The 21441-nt window shown below is 29.5% G+C and overlaps 2 protein-coding genes and 1 pseudogene across 2 annotated transcripts; 2 read left to right on the top strand and 1 right to left on the bottom strand.

The window, feature by feature from the left end:
• Positions 1–456: 456 nt before the first annotated feature.
• On the top strand, positions 457–3112 carry LOC125825558 (F-box protein SKIP24). Its single transcript, XM_049504882.1, has 4 exons — positions 457–729; positions 1952–2125; positions 2451–2613; positions 2702–3112. Exons 1-4 carry the CDS (start codon positions 491–493, stop codon positions 2885–2887), a joined length of 762 nt encoding a protein of 253 aa, XP_049360839.1. The 5' UTR covers positions 457–490; the 3' UTR covers positions 2888–3112.
• Positions 3113–10635: 7523 nt separating this feature from the next.
• LOC125825564 (beta-fructofuranosidase, insoluble isoenzyme 1-like) lies at positions 10636–12579 on the bottom strand (annotated as a pseudogene).
• A 6957-nt stretch (positions 12580–19536) lies between these two features.
• Positions 19537–21420, top strand: LOC125825565 (probable WRKY transcription factor 70). Its single transcript, XM_049504888.1, has 3 exons — positions 19537–19805; positions 20109–20213; positions 20799–21420. The coding sequence occupies exons 1-3, from the start codon at positions 19537–19539 to the stop codon at positions 21079–21081; spliced, it is 657 nt and encodes a 218-aa protein (XP_049360845.1). The 3' UTR covers positions 21082–21420.
• The last annotated feature ends 21 nt before the right edge of the window (positions 21421–21441 follow it).

Genomic DNA, 21441 nt, shown 5'->3' with positions numbered 1-21441 from the left:
ACGATTCTAGTGTTTTTTGTCTTTTGTAAAAAATTAAACCTAGTTAAAATTCATCTCTAACTTTTCTTATTACATCCAAAAGTTCTGGTATGTGAAGCATGAAGAGTTCTAGACATGCTAAGTATTTCCTTACGTGTAATTGGTTACAAATGTATTGTATCATTTTCAACTTCATCATTAACATTGCTTTGAACCTCTAAACATATATCATTTTCAGTTGAATAACCAAAAAAGCTATTGACATCCACTTAGTTGTAGTACTCGAGATCATTAAGCATGACCTTTTGAGTTCATGAATATTGTTCGTTTTTTACAAATTCATTTAATTCCTTGAGACTTTTCCAACACATACCTTTATTAAAAAAAAAAAAATCATCATTCTGACAATATTAATTTAGAGAGGTTTTACTTATAGTTATGTTTTGTTTGAGAAATTGTTTCCTCCTTTTAAAATTAAACATCAAACAGAATCGGGCCGGGTTTGCAGAATATGTCGGCGTCGGATTCAGCTTTGCCGGAGGAGTTATGGAGGCGAATCCTTGAAATCGGAATTGAATCGTCCAACTTCAACTACAAAGATCTTTGCTGCCTCTCCATAACTTGCACCCTCCTCAATCGACTCTCCTCCGATGATTCTCTCTGGTCCTCTTTGTTCTCCGCCGATTTTCCCCAATATCAACCTCCTTCATCTTCATGTTCTGTTTCCAGCAAATGGCTCTACAAAATTAGGTATATATTCACACACTCATGTACTCAAAATTTCTTTTTTTGTATATGTCTTATGTTGTTTTAGTGTATTTGCATCATGTAAAATCTTAGGTTTACAGTTAGCTGATGAAGAAGATACAATCTAATTAGTCTAGTTGCCTGCAAGCTGGGCCCGGAAACCACAGTTACAAAAAAAATAAAAATTAGCAACAGGGATATTGTATCTTCTGCAGAAGGCATAATATATAAATGTGGTCATTCAACTTTGGGCGTGCACAAGTCGACACTTAAACTATCCAGAAGTTGAATAAGTAACACATGCATCATGTGTGGTGTCTTTACGTTGCAATTTGTGTATTACATGACATGCTACATGTATTATGTATTATGGCACATAGGACGCGTGTTTCTACTTTTCAACTTTATACACGTTTTAAGTGTTTACTTGTGTATATCCAAAGTTGGAAGTCATAGATTCTAGCGGAAGCCAAGTTAAATGACACATTTATGTATTATGCCTCAGCGGAAAGTAGTCTACTTAGTTTCTAGCAGTTCAAATGATAGTCGAATATTTTGTTGCTTTGGGGACCTTTTAATTAGTAAAGGCTAGAAATTTTGTCAATTCTACCAAGGTGGATACAACATGAACCTAACAAAGCACTTAGCTTTCGCAAAGATGTTTGAAAACATCCAAATAATTGATCTAAACTTAAAACAATACTGTATTTTGTTGAAGTTGAAAACATGAGTACTTGTTCATTAGTGTTTAGAATGAATTTCACTTGTAAAAAACTTGAAGTTTTGTGAGTGTGCAAGCCATTAAATTTCATTGAAATAATCGTCAAACCAGTTTGTAGCTTCAAATTCTCTATTTCGAGTTGAAATTGAAATAGAAAAAATTGAGAAAACAAACATTGATTTGCAAATGCTATCTCATTATTTGCAAATAATGTGTGTGATATTTTAGAAACAATCTCTCTACCTCCACAAGGCAGGGGTAAGGGTGCGTACACATTGCCCTACCCTAACCTCACTTGTGGGATTACATGGGTACGTTGTTGTTGGATATGTGTGTTTTATTCTAAGATACTGATGGTCAGAAGATATCACTCTTATATGTATGTCTTTTGTTCTTAAATTTTCGTGGCATTTTAGCTTTAGCCATATCATCTTGCCTTCTTTTTAATATTATCTTCTCCGGTAAATCTTATGGGAGAACTGATTGGTTGCTAATATCAACTAGATACGAGAAAGTTCGAGAACAGAAGCTTTTGGCCCATAGAAGGGCTGTTTTAAGAATTCAGAGTGAAATTAATGAGCATTCTAGGAGGATTGGAAAGATGGAACTTCGATCTGCAGAGGAGAAAGGGAAAATGAAGAATACTGTTGCTGAGTTGTTAAATTTGCATAAGATCAGGTAGTGAAGGACAGAAGTCTACTGTTATAATGTTATCTATTGTTTTTGATTCTTCATTTTTACCTACAATATGGGAGTTGGGGTCTGGCTTTCACAAACAACAGGTTGCTTGCTTTTGAAAATCTCATAAGCAAAAATACAATTAGGAGATTATATAAGACATGTGTATGGTATTCGAGTTGGTGTAGAAAACAATGTTTTATACCAGAGCATCACAATCTTGTTTGCTTGGTTGTTGTATAAGTTGCTACGTTATTCTTTGCTAGTCAAAGATAATGTAAAATGATGCGGCTGATGTTTGACTTTGCCATTGATTTGCTATCAGGCAAGCCAAAGTTGCACTAAATGTTTGGCAGCCAGAGATTGTCCGGGGTAAGCAGAAGCAGATGGTTGAGCAGTGCAATGTACCTATTGATAGTCGTATCCATGCCATTGAGATGGAGCTCAAGCTATGCAAACAACAAATTCAAGGGTTAGAGAAGGCCCTAGTAAGTTTACATTTGTTTTGTGGAGAATAATGTGGCATTCATCTAGTTTATGAACTGCATTATGATCTTTTCCTTTATATTATTGCAGAGTGTTGAAAAAAAGAGAATGCAGACAGCAAAGGAGAAACTGGCTTCAGTAGAATATCACCCCTTGCGGGAATTTAACTCAACAGTCAGCCCAATTGATGAACATGACATGAGAAGGAAAAGATTTAAGAACTTCATCAAGTGTAAAGTTCTAAGCCTTACTGCTCTTTCTATCTATGCAATTTGAATTGTTATTTTCAGGAAAAGCAAATGCCTGTTTACTTGAGTTGGGATGGAAAGAATGCAATGTAATGTCGTAGGAGTGGCTTTTCCAGATTATCAACTTTGCTTTTCAATGATACATAATCTAAGTGGATATCAAGTACACCTCCGTTCCAAATTTGTTTGACACTCTCCTATTAGTTTGTTCCAAAAAGAACGACACATTCTATAGTTGAAAATTATTGACTTCTTTTTTTGGTAACTATCCACATTTTATTACCAAAAGTGTTTCTGTACTGCTCAAAGGAAAAAAAATGGAACTCGCTCCTCAACTGTACATGTTTAAGATCACACGTTTTGAAAGTATTCGTTTCTTTCTTAAACTTCGTGTTGGGTCAAACTATGTTTGGAATAAATGGAGCAATTTTATGTTTTCCCCATATAAACCCCCTCCCCCCTCTTTTTGGTTGTTGGTGTTGGCAGCTATCAATTTTGATAGCCCATTAGTTCTGGTTGCTAGATATTTGTAGTGCTTTGACTATATTTATCATCTCATTTGCAAAAATGTGACTCCTCAAATTTGCTGAATTTCTCAGAAGGAAACTAGGAGTTGATGCACAACTGAATCGATGATTTACTCATGGTCGAGGAATCTTCACATTGGTTCGTCTGACAAATGGATGACACAGATATTCACCCTATTTGCATCTCTGTCCAAGCTCTTGCTAGGAACCGATATTACAGTTGCTGAGTTCCTGTTGATTATTGAAAATACAGCAGATTTGGTTTACCCTGAGTGCACTTAGAAACAGATATAAGTGATATAGGGGACGGCCGAAGGCAAGTAAAAGTCTGGACAATGTTGTTATTGTCTTTATGCTTGACTATGGGGAAAGAATGTTCAAGTAAATGGAGAATTGTTCCCTGAAGTCTGGAAAAGTGAGCAAAATGAATGTTGTGCAATAGGAAGGGGGACTCTGGGCTACTTTGGAATATCCAGTTGATGCAGATCGAGAAAAAATACTTTTGTGCCTCACACAACTGACACAAGTTATGTGTGTTTCTCTATGTTATGACAAATCGAGTTTGTGGGAATCAAAATGCCTCACACAACTTACACTTGCGTAAGGTTGCCTATGAAAAGTGGAATATGTGGGTTCACAAATTTCTTGTCAAACACAGGCAAACCATTTGGGTCCCCGCAATTTTCATTTGTCACACATCGGGAAACCACTATACAACTTGTGTCAATTGCTGCAGCGCAACATAAAAATCTCATGTTAATTAGTGTTTTTCATTTTTATGATAAACTTTATTCGTATGTCGATAAAAATGCTAGACTATGAGGTCTAATTATCTGTAAACTGGATTATGATGTATGTATTTGATGTTGAATTGTGCGAGGCTGCTTAGTTCCTCTTATCATAGTACTATGGTTTGAGAGAAAGTAATAGTATCTACTCAGACCCTATAGTAAAAGTGTGTTGAATCTAGAACAGACATTTAACTCCTTTATAATGGATGCTTTATTCTGTTTCCACTTATGAAAGGTCAAGCCGACACAATAGGCGATGTAATGCCAAGAGCTTTACTTGTAGAAATAGGGAGGAACATGTATTTGGAATGTTTACATATTTCCTTTGTTTAGTTTAGTTTTCGTTTATCATAGGAATTGTTATTATTAATATTAAAGTGTGGATAAATTTCACATAACACTTATAAGTTGCATATCATAGAAAAAAGGTTGAAGAAGAAAACTTTCCCATAGCTAAATGTAGTTGCTAATCTTGTCTCGACATGATCCGTGAAAGTTTTGAAGTTCAATTATTTCCTCTTAGCTGGAGAAATTCTCAGCTTCATTACATTGAGTTACACATATATAAGTTCTTTATTTGTCTAAGTTCATATATATTCACAAGGAATAAGTAAGCATTTGTGTACTTTGAAATGAAATAAGAACTAGTAGAAAGATAATTGCATTCTACATTAAGTGTCATCAAATTCAGTTTTATTGAAAAGAAGAATATTTTAATCATGGTTTACAAGAAATAGAAAATTTGTACAAGTTCTCATAAAAAAAAAAGGTCTACACAGAAAGAGAAAGAAAAACTGAAAGCACTTATGTTTTAAATCTATCTCTCGAATTTAGCCATGTTCCAAGCATCAAGAGTTTCAATTTTGACTGTCTCAGTACCATTATTGAAAGCAAATGTGTGTCACTATAGATGGCTAATGCTGGATAGACCCTTGATGTAATGCATGCCTTACCACCATCATCAAAATTTTCAACCACGGAATGATCAATCTGAAAAAAAAATCAACTAATTGTCAATACGACACAAAAGAAAAATGAGTTGAAATATGAGTTTTGAGTGCATTTGATATGAAAAAAAGTATCAAAGAAAGCTTACCAAACTTCGTAGTGATAATCTTTTGTCGGTTAGATTTGTTTCAACATATCCAGCAAAAGATGGTTTATACATCTTTTTATGATTTGTAACGCTTGACCTATCAAATTAAAATAAAATAAAATGGTAATGTTATCCAATTGCAAAAGTATAAAAATAACAACACTTTTATGTTTAAAATTATTTGATATCATTGGCCCAACTAACTTAAATTTGCATCACATAAGATTCGTTAAACAGTCAGAGTTTGATATCTATGAGAACTTTTTTCATTTCCAAAGTTTAGATCTGAGATCTCTCTAGTTTAAGAGGAGGGATCTCACCACAATACTTGATGATAAAAAAAGTGATTAAAAGACAAATCTTGAGGCATCAGAACACATAAGAACCTTGTATTTATCTTGGGTCTTAAACACTCTGAAGAATACAGGTGTATACTCTTCCAAGTTTTCAGAAGACAATGTTAGGAGTTCAAATGGACCAAGTCCACCTTGAACTGTCAAACCCCTAATGGCACATACATCTTGGGCATAAAGATCAGCCCAACTAGGATCAAATTCTTCTGCATTTTCCAAGCTTGAAAAGGAAAATGTAAATTGAACATCAACTCGTCATCATATTAACACTCACATATTAGCTCTATATTTGTCTAGTCATAATAATTTAGCACAAAGAACCACTTCAGATCATAAAACATCTTACATTATTGTAAATCCAGGAAAATGATATTGTAGGATGTTATAACATAAATTCTAGGGGTTGTTTTCATGACTCAAACATGTAACTTAGTATAGGTCATAATAATTCATACAAAATGATATTTATTCTTGTAAACCAAAAAAAAAAAAAAAAAAAAAACTGTGCAGGTGTAATTCCTTGAACTTCCACATTTTCTCCCTTGTTTAATTCATAATTTCTTAGTTCAACCTTTTTCTTTCTTAACATTTCTAATTCTTCAATAGGCCACTGAACCAAATGTTTGCCACTAGGATCAATCCATAATTTACGAGGAAATTATCAAATTAATATAAATAGATTGAGATTTTAGCTAAAATTTAGTGAAAGCTTTGAAATATAGATCTCGATCTTACCAGTGGGATCTAATGTTGTTGTTCAAACCATCTGGCCAAGACCACCCCATAACATGGAATTAAATTAAAAATGATTAGTAGAGGCATTTCAATGCAATTGAAAAAAGTTCTAATATAAGAAAAGAAATAGAATATTACATAAGGACACAAAATAAATATATTAAAAAGAAAATTCAGATCAAATCTCTAACTAATCACAAAGAATACTAAGTTGCACATACATTATGGTCATAATTATTTAAGAGAAGATAAAAACTTATTTGCATGATCAGTTATATCAAATTATACTGTTTTTATCACAACTAAGTGGTAAATTAAGATGAATAGTATTTAACTCTATTTTTTGTGATAACCATGTTTGTTAGGGCATATGTCATCTTCTATTTATTGGTGTAACATGAATAAGGATCATATACAAATATTAAAAACATACATATATATATATATATATATATATATATTATGTGAAAAGAACTAACATGAAATAAATAAAAATATGATTAAGTCACCAACATAATTGTGGTAGAGCGACAAGTACTCTTTTTCAACGTGAATTCGTATGTATCTCGGAATCAAATGTTAATGCCGGGTGAATATGAATATGAATATATACAATTATCCAAACATAAAATAATACAAAACAAATATCAATTTGAGACACAAACTAAAATATATAAAATCATTGGCTTGTCCTGCAAGATCTTTTTTTGTTTGTTCTCGAAACCAAACGGGAGAGACAATTAGAGAGCGAAACATATCATTAATCCAATGTTTAGGAGGCTGGAAGTGATATCTCATTCTAAATAAGTTTTTAACTAATTTAGAACTAGAGGATTGTAACCTCCTAAATTCTTCATGTGAAGAATTAGCTTCGTTACTGCAGAAAAATATCATAAATAAAAAAGCGCAAAGACAACTCTTTCTTAAGAATTCCATTTTGACAGAAAAAATGTTCTTCTTTTTTACTCTAACTTTGATTGAGAAAAAACTAATAAAGAAGTTGAAAAGATGTGAAGAGGATTTATAGAGAGAAAAAATAGAGATAGAATCACCAAACAGAATACCAAAAAATAAGTATGAGATTATTATCATAAAATTTAGAAAGATATAGTCAACCAAAGGAATAGTAAAAATAAAGCTGATATTGTTATATAAAATTTAGGAACTAAAAGTTAATCTTAGATTTATCTGTTTTGGAAAAAATTATTTGGCTAATTTTTCTCCTATAATTTTGACTGAACAATGTATTTTAGTTCTACAGTCCAAACTTTTATAAGGTAAAACACTTATATTAATTTATCATATCATGGGGAGTTGAGATCAATATATAAAAAGTGCAAATTAGAAAGCTCCATACACGTTTTTCCAAGTTAACCTATTGTATATCATTTCACATTTTAGTTTGACTATCCAAATTCTGTAAAATTTGACCTTTCATTTTCACTTAGGAATTTTTTTTCATTATTTCAAATACTTGGGAAATTTTTTTCATTATTTCAAATGCTTTTAATTTGTTAGAATTAAAGCAGGTAATATTGAATTTGGAATTCTCAAGAATTTATTAAGATACATGTATTTAAAATATTTACATTATACAAAATTAATTTGATTCATTTAGTTATATATTTATAAGTCTATATTCGATTTTACAAATTTAATTACTCTTTAATCTAGATTTTCTTTTTTCTACCATGTAGTAATAGTCAGGGAAAATGTTATAGTTAACAATTTCAAGTTTGCATAAGCCTGATTTGAAAATAGTTTTGACGTTTTTTTTAAAGAAAAAGTGGAAATGGAGTCAACAATAGAATAATAAAAAAATAAGGTTGATATTGTTGTTATTAAATTTAGGAACAACTGGAAATTTAGGAATGATATAGTCAATCAAAAAATAAGGTTAAGATTGTTGTTATAAATTTTAGGAACCAATCCAAAATAATAATAAATGTTAATTGAACAATGTGTTTTTTCTCCTACAATTGTGATTGACAATGTATGTTTTTCATTTATTTTTTAAATCGGATTTACATGAGAGATGAGATCACACAGGGTTAAAAAGTTGAATGAAATATTTGAAAGATCAAATAACACAAATTCAAAGTATTTTCTCTAACCATTTAAATTTGAAGATGAAATCACATCAAGGGTGACTCATTAAAATTAGTAGCGTAATACTAACTTCTAATAAAACACTTCAATATTTTAATAGAATTATGCAAATAATTAGTCACTTTTTTTAATTCAAACTTATTGTATGTTATGTAGTAGTTTTACGAGGTATAATGATTTTAAGTTTATAACAAAAATTTAATAGTAATAACAATATTAGGCTTATTTCAAATTAATAAGATGTTAACCATATGTTTATTATTAGTAATATGAAGATATAAGTAATTTAATTCAAAGTCTAAAATATTTTTACGATTGAAAAAAAAACAATCTTTCTTTCCTTATTTCTTTTATAAAAATTTAATTCAACGCTTAAAACTAATTCATAAGACGTGAATTATTTAAACCATATAAGGGGACAACACCTTATTGATCAACCATTGTGGGATATACACTTTAACACAACTTGGAATCCAACATTAGGTAAACCAATTATAAAAGATGAATACCATGTTAAAAAAATAGATTGTTGACTAGCTTACTCAATCGCAAAAGTTAGTTCTAGAGGTGAAGATTTGTCAAGATCATATAAAGAAAAAATACTTTATTTTCGGAACGAGTGTGAGATATCTCACAATGTGTATTGCATTATGCAATTCTAATAGCAAATAATTTGAGGACGAGATGGGGAGGGAGGGGGAGGGGTATTTATGAATGTCGAAATAATCTGGGGAGATATTGAGAGAAAGTAATAGTATTTACTCAAACACTATAGTGAAAGTGTGTTGAATCTAGAACAGACAGTAAACTCCTTTATAATGGACGTTTTATTTTGTTTCTACTGATGACAGACCAAAACGACACAATATGTGTTGTGATGTGAAGAGATTTACTTGGAGAAATTGGAGGAACATGTATCACACGTGTAAGTGTAAATATGAGAAACTCCCACATGAATATTCTACCATAATGGGAATTCAAGAATCGGTAAATGAAATTTTAATGAATTTGAAAGAAATTGTATTGGGAAGTAATCTATATGGAACTTTTGACGCGTCTATTTGTGTCAAAGGTCTTAGATATGTAACTGCTCAAAATATCATATTACCACCTTATGTAGAAATCGTTGATAATACACAACATTAGCTAGTTTAAGATGACTAATTGATTTTTGTATTGGATAACAAATAGTCAAATAGTGAGAAATACCACCGGTCTTTTAGGCCGGACACCTACAATAGTATTATATGATTATTATTTCTGACTAAAATTATAGAGTAATTCACTTGCAGCACCAGACTCACCAATCGAAGCTACTAGTAATCCCGAGGGGGAGACATCCTCTTATAATAGTTAGCAATGTTGAACAATCGAGATATCGGTCTGAGGTCTTGCTAATTAAATCTTTGCCCCAGAGGGAGGACGCTTATGAATAGTTGAACCAGGAGACTATTTTGGTCAAAGATAAAACTTTTATTTTCTTGTCTATCGAATATTTATGATTTTGTTATTTTTTTAAAATGAAAATCGATTCTGGCATTAATTATTGGATTTGAATGCTTACATATTGGTCTAGTTTAATTTTCATTAACCATAGAAATTGTTATTAATATTAGAGTGTGGAGAATATTACATAACATTAATAAGTTGTATACACCAAACATAGTTCACGTTGAACCTCTATAATGTCCAATAAGTAGAGTTTTATGTGGTCAAATACATCGGAAAAGAGATGAAGACGAAATATTATGTAGTTATGAATCTAGTCTCGACATCAGTCCGTGAAAGCTTTTAATCTCAACCCTTTCTTTTTAGTCTTTTCTGCATTTTGGCATCAAGAGGATAAAACGATTGCAAAGAAAGCTCTTGATTTTTCTATATTGCTCGAAAAAAGTTTAATTTCATTTCATTGATTTGCAAGTATATAAGTCCTTTATTTGTTTGTGCCCCATATATACACACAAGAAATAAGTAAACATTTGTATATTTTGATATGAAATAAGAACTCGAAAGATAATTACACTATATATCAAGGAGTCATCGATTCAATTAAATAGGAAAAGAAGAATATTTTATTTCATGACTCATAGAAGTAGTGAATCTGTACAAGCTTGATTAAAAAAAAGGCCAACATGAAAAGAGAATGAAAATTGAACGCAATTATGTTTTCTTCTTTTCTCCTAGGATTTTTCAGTTTTACATGTCGGCTTTATCCATGCTCCAGGCATCAAGAGTGTCAATTTTGACTGTCTCAGTACCATTATTGAAAGCAAACAAATGTGTGTCACCATAGATGGATAAAGCTGGATAAACTCGTGATGTAATACATGTCTTTCCACCAGCACCAAAACTTGCGACCACGGAGTGATCAATCTGAAAAAATAATTAAACTACTTGTCAATGCGACAAAAAAAGAAAAATGAGTTGAAATATAAGTTTTAAGTGTATTTTATAGGAAAAAAGTACCAAAGAAAGTTTACCAAACTCCTTAGTGACAACTTTTTGTCTGTTAGATCAACATCGACATACCCAGCAAATGAGGGTTTGAACATCTTTTTGTGATTCCTAACGCTTGACCTGTCACAGAAAAAAATAGAATGATGAGGTTAGCCAAATACAAAAGCATAAAGATAACAAATCTTTTTATAGTTATAATTATTTGATATCCAAAACTCATTTGCATTGCGTTAGACCCATTTAATAGGAGGAGAGATACTTGCTAATAAGAAAAGTGTGATCATTAGACAAACCTTGAGGCATCAGAGCACATGAGAACCTTGTATTTGTCTTGATTTTTAAACACTCGAAAGAATACAGGTGTATACTCTTCCAAGTTTTCAGAAGATAATGTTAGGAGTCCAAATGGACCAAGTCCACCTTGAACTGTCGAACCCCTAATTGCACATACATCTTCGGCATAAGATCAACCCAACTAGGATCAAATTCTTCTGCATTTTCCAAACTTGAAAAGGAAAATGTAACTTCAACATCAGCCTGTCATTATATTAACACTCACAAATTAGCTATAAATTGGTCTTGGTACAAAAATTTCATACAAAAAATTAATTCAAATCATAAACCTGTCAAACCTGGGCAGGTGTGATTCCTTGAACTTCTATATTTTCTCCCTTGTTCAATTTGTAATTTCTTAGCTCGACCTTTTTCTTTCTCAGGGTTTCTAATTCTTCAATAGGCCATTGGACTAAATGTTTACCACTAGGATCAATCCATAATTTACGAGGAATAGCCTGAATTCCAGACCATCCTTTGTAGATGTCATCTGTTGGAAAAACATCGGATTCGTTGCACCATCCCATCAAAATTCTTCGATTCTTGCTAGGATCATAGAAAGTTTTTGATGCATAAAAATTACCATAATCCAGTCTCAATCCGTGATATCCTTCGATCATTGTATCGTCCGGAACATATCTATCTTTTTTCGTGTCATAAGTACCAATTGTGTAATAGTCCCATCTGGTATCATCCAGACTGACTTTCAGAACATGTTTAATTTTTTTGCCAATAACTGATGTGTCCAAACCATCTGTATTCTCCAATGATACTGGAAAAAAATCAACACATTCCCAATTTCCAGTTTTAGCAGCTGAATGGAATGGGTGTTGGGCTTTGGTCCATTTCATGAAGTCCCTACTCCGGTACAATATTGCTAATCCTCTCTTGTTTTTTCTAAGGCTACCAACCAACATTCTCCAACTCCCATCTTGACCTAACCAAGCTGTAGTTGGGTCACGAAATTTGGTCTTGTTGATGCTTTCGTCAGCGACTACTAACGGATTGTTATCAGGTTTGATCCACTTACGTAGAAATGGATCAGACAAGTTAGCTGGTATTGCATAATTTTGTACTTGAGTTTGTTCGTCATCCACTATTCCAGTGTAGAGAATAACAGGCTTATTCCCCGGAAGAATAGTGGTTGATCCAGACCAAGTACCATATTTGTCGAACACTTCTGATGGATAAATTGCATGCTCTAAATTGATCCAGTTAATCATGTCAATGGATACTGAATGAGCCCAAACAATATTGCCCCACACTTCTCCTTTTGTATTGTACTGGTAAAATAGATGATAGATACCATTGTAATACATTGGACCTATTAAAAAAAATTAATATAAATAAATTGAGATTTAGGTAAAAATATAGTGAAAACTAATAAATATAAAACTCGATCTTACCAGTGGGATCTAATGTTGTTGTTGGGACCATCCGGCCAAGACCACCACATAAAAAGGAATTAAATTAAAATGATTAGTAAAAGCATTTCATTGCAATTGAAAAAATATCACAAAGCAGAGTTAGTTGCATATATATTATATCATGTAAAAACTTGTTTGCATCAATTATATAAAATAATACTAATTTTTATCAAGATTAAAAGAGAATGATTGTTTAACTATTGTTTGTGATAATCATATTTTTTACAGTACATCTCCTCATATATTTATTAATTAGTATCATCACGAATAAGGATCATATACAAGTATTAAAGCATATATTATACGAATAAGGATCACCTTATTATGTTAAATAACTATAATGAAATAATTAAATAAAAAGAAAAAGGACAATCAAATATGAATAAGCAGCTAAAAGCACACATGCATGTTAGTTTATTTTTGCCGAGTTCAATTATTAAAATTTTAGTAATTTTTTCACATATGTGTGGATTAAATTATTAAAATTTTAATAAATATTAAATTTGAAAAGTCTTGAACTATTAAATTTAAATATTGAACTATCTCTCCCAAATAAGTGAACACATTTAAAATATTATAAATTAATAATATAATATTTCAGAAAATTTGTGTTTCAAACACTAAAATAAAAGAAGAAGAAAAGGACAAGTAAAATAATAAGGTTCCTTCGATTTATATTTTACATGAACTCAAACGTTATATATTAGATCCTACATATGAATATGAATATGAATATGAATAGTCCATATATATTGTATAGCGGAGTGGATTAGAGAAAAAGACATACCATTGATCCAGTGCTTAGGAGGTCTGAAGTGAAATTTAGGTCTTAAGATTTTTTTTACCACATTATGACTGGTAGACTGTAGCTTTCGATTTATTTCATGTGACGCATGAACCTCAAAAAATACAAGAAAAAACATAAATAGAAAAAGGCAAAGAGATCGATTCTTTAAAATCACCATTCTGACGAACAAACTTTCTTCTTTTTAAATCTAATTCAGAGAAAATAGAAACTGATGAAAAAGTTGAAAGAGTGTGAAGAATATTTATAGAGAAAGGTAGAGATAAAGTCAACAATAGAATAATAATTTTAAAAAAATATATTGATATTGTTGTTATAGAATTTAGGAACATCTGTAGATATAGTCAATCAACAAAATAGGAAAAATATGATTGATATGGTTGTTATAGAATTTAGGAAAAGCAAAAGATATAGTCAATCAACAAAATAGAGGGTCTGTTTTGGTACGTTGTGTCAAAATAACTGCCTTTTTGGCACCAGACTCTTGTAATCTGTACAGTGTCTAACACAGTCTCTGAGTTCATGTAGTTAATTGCATGACCAAAGTGACCATCTGTACTTATTTTTTCTTCTTGAATTTTTATGACACAATGGCAGTAGCTATGGGGTATGGCGTATGGGTGGCAAATTTGTCACAAAACCATGTAACTAGCTTGACCCGCTCATGTTTTAATGGGTTTTGCTAGAGTGAGAAAAGGAAAAAGGTTCGAATATGCTGTCGAACTTTGAGAAAAAGCTCATATATGTCATTCGTTAATAGTTTAGCTTATCTGTGCCATTTTCATTTGAGAAAAGGCTCATTTATGTCATTACTAGATAATAGCACGGGCCCAATAATATAAATGGTATGTTTTGGGGCAAATAACCGAGTTTTTGAAGCGATTGTTTGCGTGGATAAAGGAATAAGTTTTTTTATCACAAATTTGTACTTTCTTTGACGCTATTTAAGGCATAATAAGACTACCCACATACAACATTTTGTAAATATTTTATGTTGTCAATTATCATGATTTATAGTATTTTTACGATAGATTCACTTCAAGAATCAGTGGAATTTTTTGTATTTTTTTCAAAACATATTTTATGTTGTCAATTATCAAGATTTATAGTATTTTTACGCAATTTTTAAATATATATAAAAAAGACAAATAAATTAAAATGGACCCAATATATGTTATTTTTGTTGTCTCAATTTATGTGACACAAATGAAATTTGGAAAGTCATCCAAATTTTCATATTTTTTTTTAAAAAATGTTTTAAGTTATTAATTATTGTGATTTATAATATTTTTATGTAATTTTGAAATAACGTACATTACTGGTCACTTTGTCCTAATTTTAAAAAATGTTTTAAGTTATTAATTATTGTGATTTATAATATTTTTATGTAACTTTGAAATAACGTACATTATTGGTCACTTTGTCCTAATTTATGTGATATTGATAAAATTACAAAATTAACCCTTTTAAAATGTCTTTAAGATATTTTAAGTTGTTAATTATTATTATTTATAATACTTTTTTGGTAATTTTAAAATGATATATGTTATTTTTTCTGTTCCAATATATGTGAGCCTGATAGAATTCTGAGAGTCAACCTATTTTATTATATAACTTTTAAATATTTTAAATTGGTAATTATTGTAATTTTTAATGTTTTTTAAGTCATTTGTAAATGGTATATGTTGCTTCCTTGATTGGGACTTTTCCATTTGTGATATATATATATATATATTATTTTAAAAGGGAGTTTATGCCCAAGTTCTACTATATTTATATATTATACTTGGGCATAAACTCCCTTTTAAAAGTCCCACAAGTATAATATATAATATTTAAGATTGGAAAAAGTCCCAATCTTGAATATTATACATTATACTTGGCCCTAAACTCTCTTTTATAATATAGTAGAATTTGTTACCTGAAATGGCATAAATGAGCCAAATTTTTATTAGATGACATATATGAGTCTTTTTTCAAAGTTTGATGAAATATTTGAGCATTTTTCCCTTTTTAAAAATGATTAATTAATGACGTGACCGAATCATAAGTGACCACGTGTAAAAAATAGTTCAGCAAAATCGGAACTATTTTCAATTCACAAATAATGGCATGGATGAACCTTTTCTCAAACGGAAACGATATAAATAAATCAAACTTTTAATGGATGACATAGATGAGGATTTTCTCAAAATTCGATAGCATATTTGAGTTTTTTCCCGGTATAATATATTTGATCAATTTATTTTGATCCGTTTTACTTCAGTCCAAATCCATCCATTTGTCCATTCTAACAATAGCTACCACTCTCCAACTTTACATTTTTCTTTCAAAATTAAGGACATAGATTTCTTGGAATACAAGAATTAACTATACCAACAACAACCAAATAAATAAATAAACTATGCAGAAGAATTTGAATTATATTATAGGACCACAACTCCATGACTTTTTTTTTTCCTTTCATTTTTCCTGATATTTAATTAGTGGCTCAAAAGTTATTGGAAATTTCTTCTCTTTTGTGGAATATTTTTCTAACGTCTAAAAGGGGTCATTCACTATTTACAACACTTATCCACTCTAGTGCTACTTACTTTAGTTAAATTGACTCTCGATAAAAGAGATAAGTATCTTAAAATGGAAGGAATATATACTTTTTATATACTCCATCCGTTTCACAAAGAATGATCTAGTTTAACTTGATACAGAATTTAGGAAAATAAAAAAGACTTTTGAATCTTGTGGTCTTAAATTAAAGTTATGTCAAATGTACAAAATTGTCCTTTAATCTTGTGGCTTTAAACATGCCACGTGAAAAGCTGAAATTAAAATGTTACCAAAATAAGAAAGATGTCATTCTTTTTGAAACAAACTAAAAAGGAAAGAAGGTCATTATTTTTGAAACGAAAGGAATAATAATTTTTTTTTCATATATTTACAAAAGATATTATTTATAATTTTTTGAGCTTGAACTTAATAATATTTTAATCTAATAGCATACTCGAAAAATGCACAACATTTATGTTGACACCCCATTTATAATCTTTTCTCTATCATAAATCATATATGACTGTCATATAAAATGAAACGGAAGAAATACTATATTAGCTAATTGCTTAATTATGTTCTAATCGATCCAATCACCATCAAAATTCTCACAATTTAGTGGAGGAAACATGTAATAAAATTTAAAACCATAGTACTAAGACAAAGGAAGGTCATTTTTTAAATTATCACTTATCAGGCAAAGACAATTCTTTTACTTTCACAATTTCAATTTAGGTGACATTTTTTATTTTTTTATTTTTTATTTTGATCGATCTAAAAAAAGATAATAATAGACGAGAGGGAATTGCTGGGATGGTAAGCACCCCTCACTTCCAACCCAAAGGTTGCGAGTTCGAGTCAGCAAGGGAGCAAAAGGGGGAAAAAAAGATAATAATATATCTTTGCTAAATAAGGGGACAAAAAAGATAATAATATATCTTTTCATATTTAACAGTAACAATTTAACTTCAAATTTAATATTTTTCTCTTTCATGTAGCCACATAAATTTCTATAATTTATTTTAGAATACAAATTTCAAAAGTTCTCATTTTTTTAAATTTTATACTCAATGGAATACTTTCACGTAAATTGAAACGAAAAGCTTTTTTTTTTAAATATGGTCCCCATTGTCCAACGATAAGAAAGTGTCACCCTTCCTTCAACTTGTACTTTACGCTTGACTTTAAGCAACTAATTAACTATTCTTAAACGTCAATTAAAATGAGATTAGTGCCGCTGACGATATTATAGTGACAGCATGTGCATACGTTAGCAGCAACGTGTAGTACCTTCTTGACGCTCTCTGTAGCGCGTGTATCTAATCTCTACCCATTTTCCATGCAAAGATCAAAAGTGACCCCACAGTAGTTTTTTTTCTTCGACAAGGTACATAATTACTTTTGCTAGCTTTAAGATAAATTTTTATATATATACATATTTATTAATTATTATTTTGATGAATAGTTAATTATGTCAATTTTTCTTTTAACAGGCGAAGACGAGGTACATAGTGTCCGTTTGGATTGACTTATTTTAGGTATTTTTAAGTCAAAATAATTTTTACGCAGTTTTGAAGTGTTTTGGTAAAGTTAAAAGGTGCTTATAAGCACTTAATTTTAAGTCAAAATAACAAAAATAAGCCAAAAGTTATAAGAGCTTGTTTGGATGGGCTTTTAAGCTGGTCAAACTGGCTTAAAAGCCAGTTTTTGACTTATTAGAGTGTTTGGCAATTATCAAAATGACTTATTTTAAGTCAAAAATGACTTATTTTAAGCCAAAAGCTAAAAGCTAGGGGGGGAGCTTTTTTTTTTTTTTAACTTAAAAGCATTTTTATGTTGACCAAGTATATTACCTTTTTGCCCTTAATTCTTTTATACAATTTCCAAATTGCCCATATTGAATTATTATTATTATTATTATTATTATTATTATTATTATTATTATTATTATTATTACTATTACTATTACTATTACTACTACTATTATTATTATTATTATTTTATTATTATTATTATTATAATAATTATAATAATAATAATAAATATTATTATTATTATTACTATTACTATTATTATTATTATTATTATGTGTATTATTATTATAATAATTATTATTACTATTACTATTACTATTATTATTATTATTATTATTATTATTATTATTATTACTATTACTATTATTATTATTATTATTATTATTATTATTATTATTATTATTTTATTATTATTATTATTTCTGAAATATGAATTTATATTCCTCTTATAAGGTGGTAAAGAAATATGTGAATGATAGAAAAATATTATTACTTATGGATGTAAAACATAAATTAATTTTGTTTTAATTTTTTTTTTAAGTATAAAAACCTTAAATTAATCAACTTTTTATCATGTTAACAGCTTAAAGGGTATTTCAGACATTTTGATAAAAAAAAGTGTTTACCAGCACTTATTTGCCAAACACATCAACAACTTTTTTTTCAACTGCAGCACTTTTATCCAAACACATAACTACTTATTTTAAAAATAAGTTCCAGCACTTTAAAAAGTTACTTTTTAAAAGTTACTTTTTTTAAGTCAATCCAAACGGGCTCTAAGTTAGAAATCCTAACTTATGGCTTTCGGCTTATAAGTCATAAGCCAAAAGTCAATCCAAACAGACCCTTATAATCAAACCCAATATTTATTGCATAGAACAGATATAGGTTCAATTATTAGAAAAAAAGAGAAGTCAAATTCATTTAATTTCAAATTTCATCATCCGATTAGTATTTTGTTACTCCCAATTTAAATATTTTAGTTTGATTGAATACGGAATTCAAGAAATAAATGAATTTTTTTAAATTTTGTGGTTTATACTTGTTGGCTATTGAAAATGAAAAACTTAATAAATATTTTTTTAAAAAAAATACTCTATTTGTCTCAATTTATGTGTCACCTTTCAAATTTTGAAGATTGAACAAGTCTTTTTAGGATTGTAATATATATATATATGAATTATCAATATTGTGACTTATAGTATTTTTACTAGTTTTCAAATATGTAAATTTTAAATAATATTTCCTTGTCTCAATTTATGTGTCACATTTTGATTTTCGAGAGTCAAACAATTTAAGTTACTTGAGAATTTACTCATGAAATCTTCAAATTTTTTTAAAATAAAAATTTATATATTTGTAAACTACGTAAAAAATACTATAAGTCACAATAATTGACAATTCAAAATATTTAAAAGATATATAAAGATTTACGATCAAATATCCACTTATTTGAATCTCAAAATTTAAAATATGTTACATAAATTGTAATAGAGACAAAAGTTAAAAGACTAAAATAACACTTAACAACCAAAACAACCTCAATCAGTGCGCGTGGGCTTTGTATTTCCACAAGCTAAGCATGAATTTTCCTAGAAATTTTCTTTTAAATCTTTTCCCTTTTGCGTATAAATAAAGCTCTCTCATCTAATCCTCAATAGAGTCTTATAAAAAAATTATAATATGAAGTCATCTTTGTTAAAAAACAAAACGTCTGATCTAGAGAAAATAATAGTAGAGTTGAATCGTGGCCGGGAATTTACGTGTCGGCTAAGAGAGATAATAAAGAAGCATGTAGATCATGTAGATGATGAAGATGCATATACGTTGGTTGGAAAAATAATGAGTTCATTTTGTGCGACTCTATCGATATTAAGCTCTAATGAAGACTCATCAAGTAGTAGTTGCAAGATTTCATTGTTGAAAGATCGAAGAGGACGATACAAGAGAAGGTGATTATATTCTACTATATATGTTACGATACTGTTTAATTGAACATGAAGTTTTAAAATAAAAATTTAAACATATTCATACCAAAACTATACTTTCTTTTGTTTCAAGATGTCTTTCTTTATTTCGATATCACATAAGATCGAAGAAGTATATATTTATATTTCTATGGCTATAATTAACAACATGAATGAGGAATATATGCATGTTATTAAAAGTAAAATAGGAAGTATATATTATAAAAAAAAATTTAAAAGTTATTTATATTATTTATAGATATTAATTTGGGGAAAATCTGATTGCAGGAGAACTTTAGAGACAAGCGTAAAAGAAACTTCAACTTTGGTGTATGATGGCCATGCTTGGAGAAAATATGGTCAAAAAAAGATCCTTAATGACAAATATCCAAGGTTTGACCTCACAATATATATATATATATATATTATTTTTAATACTATTAGATCACTCTAATGATATTTATAGGTAATTAAGTTTTCTTATGATGTGGAATATGTAATTATAATAGAACCTGCAACATATATAAGTAAAGATAACTTAGATGGTATAATTTTTTTTTTATAACCAGTGCATGCATATGATTAAGAATCTTTATTAATTATGAAAAAAGATTTAAATGTTTGAACTTTAAGAAAAGACTCATTTATGTCATCTATTAAAAGTTTGATTCATCTGTGTCATTTTTGTTTGAGAAAATGTTCATTCATTCCATTATTTGTTAACTGAAATGACATAGATGAACCAAACTTTTAACAAATGACATAAATGAACCTTTCGAAAAAAGTTTTTACTCTACTTCTCTAAGGTAGGGGTAAGATGTGCATATTCAATTCTAGACGCTACATATACGTGAAATTACATTAAATGTATTATTATCATCGTTGTCATTGTACTATGCATTTGTATATAGTTTAATTTTTTTTTGTTGCTAATTAGTGATTTTGACATATAAATATACATATTAATAAAAAATGCAGGAATTATTTTAGGTGCACTCATAAATTTGATCAAGGTTGTCAAGCAAACAAACAGGTGCAAAGAATTCAAGAAAATCCACCACTATTTAGGATCACTTATTATGGTCATCACACTTGCAAAACTTGTCCTAAAGTTTCTCAAATGATATGTGATTCTCCAAATGATCATGAAGATTCTAATTCAGTCTTACTTAACTTTAATTCTACCAATAATAATTATAAAAATCATCACCATTTTTTGGGTATGATGGTGGAAACTGTTGATTTGTCTTTTGAATTTTAAACATACATATTGGGCTTTAATTTTTTTGGAGGGGAGTCTTATTGGATCAACGGTATAAAAGTTGTCTCAAATAATTTATAAGTGATAGATTCGAATAGTGAAAGCAGCTATTGTTACTGTAGTAGAATAAGTTGTTGACATTACATTCCTTGAAGTACAATCCTTTTTCATGACGTACCTTGTGTAAACTTTAATATGTATTTTTTCGTGTAGATTGTTGATTGTGGGGGTGGGGTGGGGTGGGTTAATGGAATTTGTGTAAATATTTTGTATAATGTTATGTACTTTGGAATGAGAATAATTTTGGCTACATTTATATATAATTCCTTTTCCTTTCGATCTTAATTTTTTTCTCTAACA

The sequence above is a fragment of the Solanum verrucosum genome, unplaced genomic scaffold (assembly GCF_900185275.1).
Source record: "Solanum verrucosum unplaced genomic scaffold, falcon-dt-bn FXZP01000140.1, whole genome shotgun sequence".
NCBI classification, from domain to species: domain Eukaryota; kingdom Viridiplantae; phylum Streptophyta; class Magnoliopsida; order Solanales; family Solanaceae; genus Solanum; species Solanum verrucosum.
Note: the sequence above shows the minus strand (reverse complement) of the source record. Positions and strands in the feature narration are given on the sequence as shown.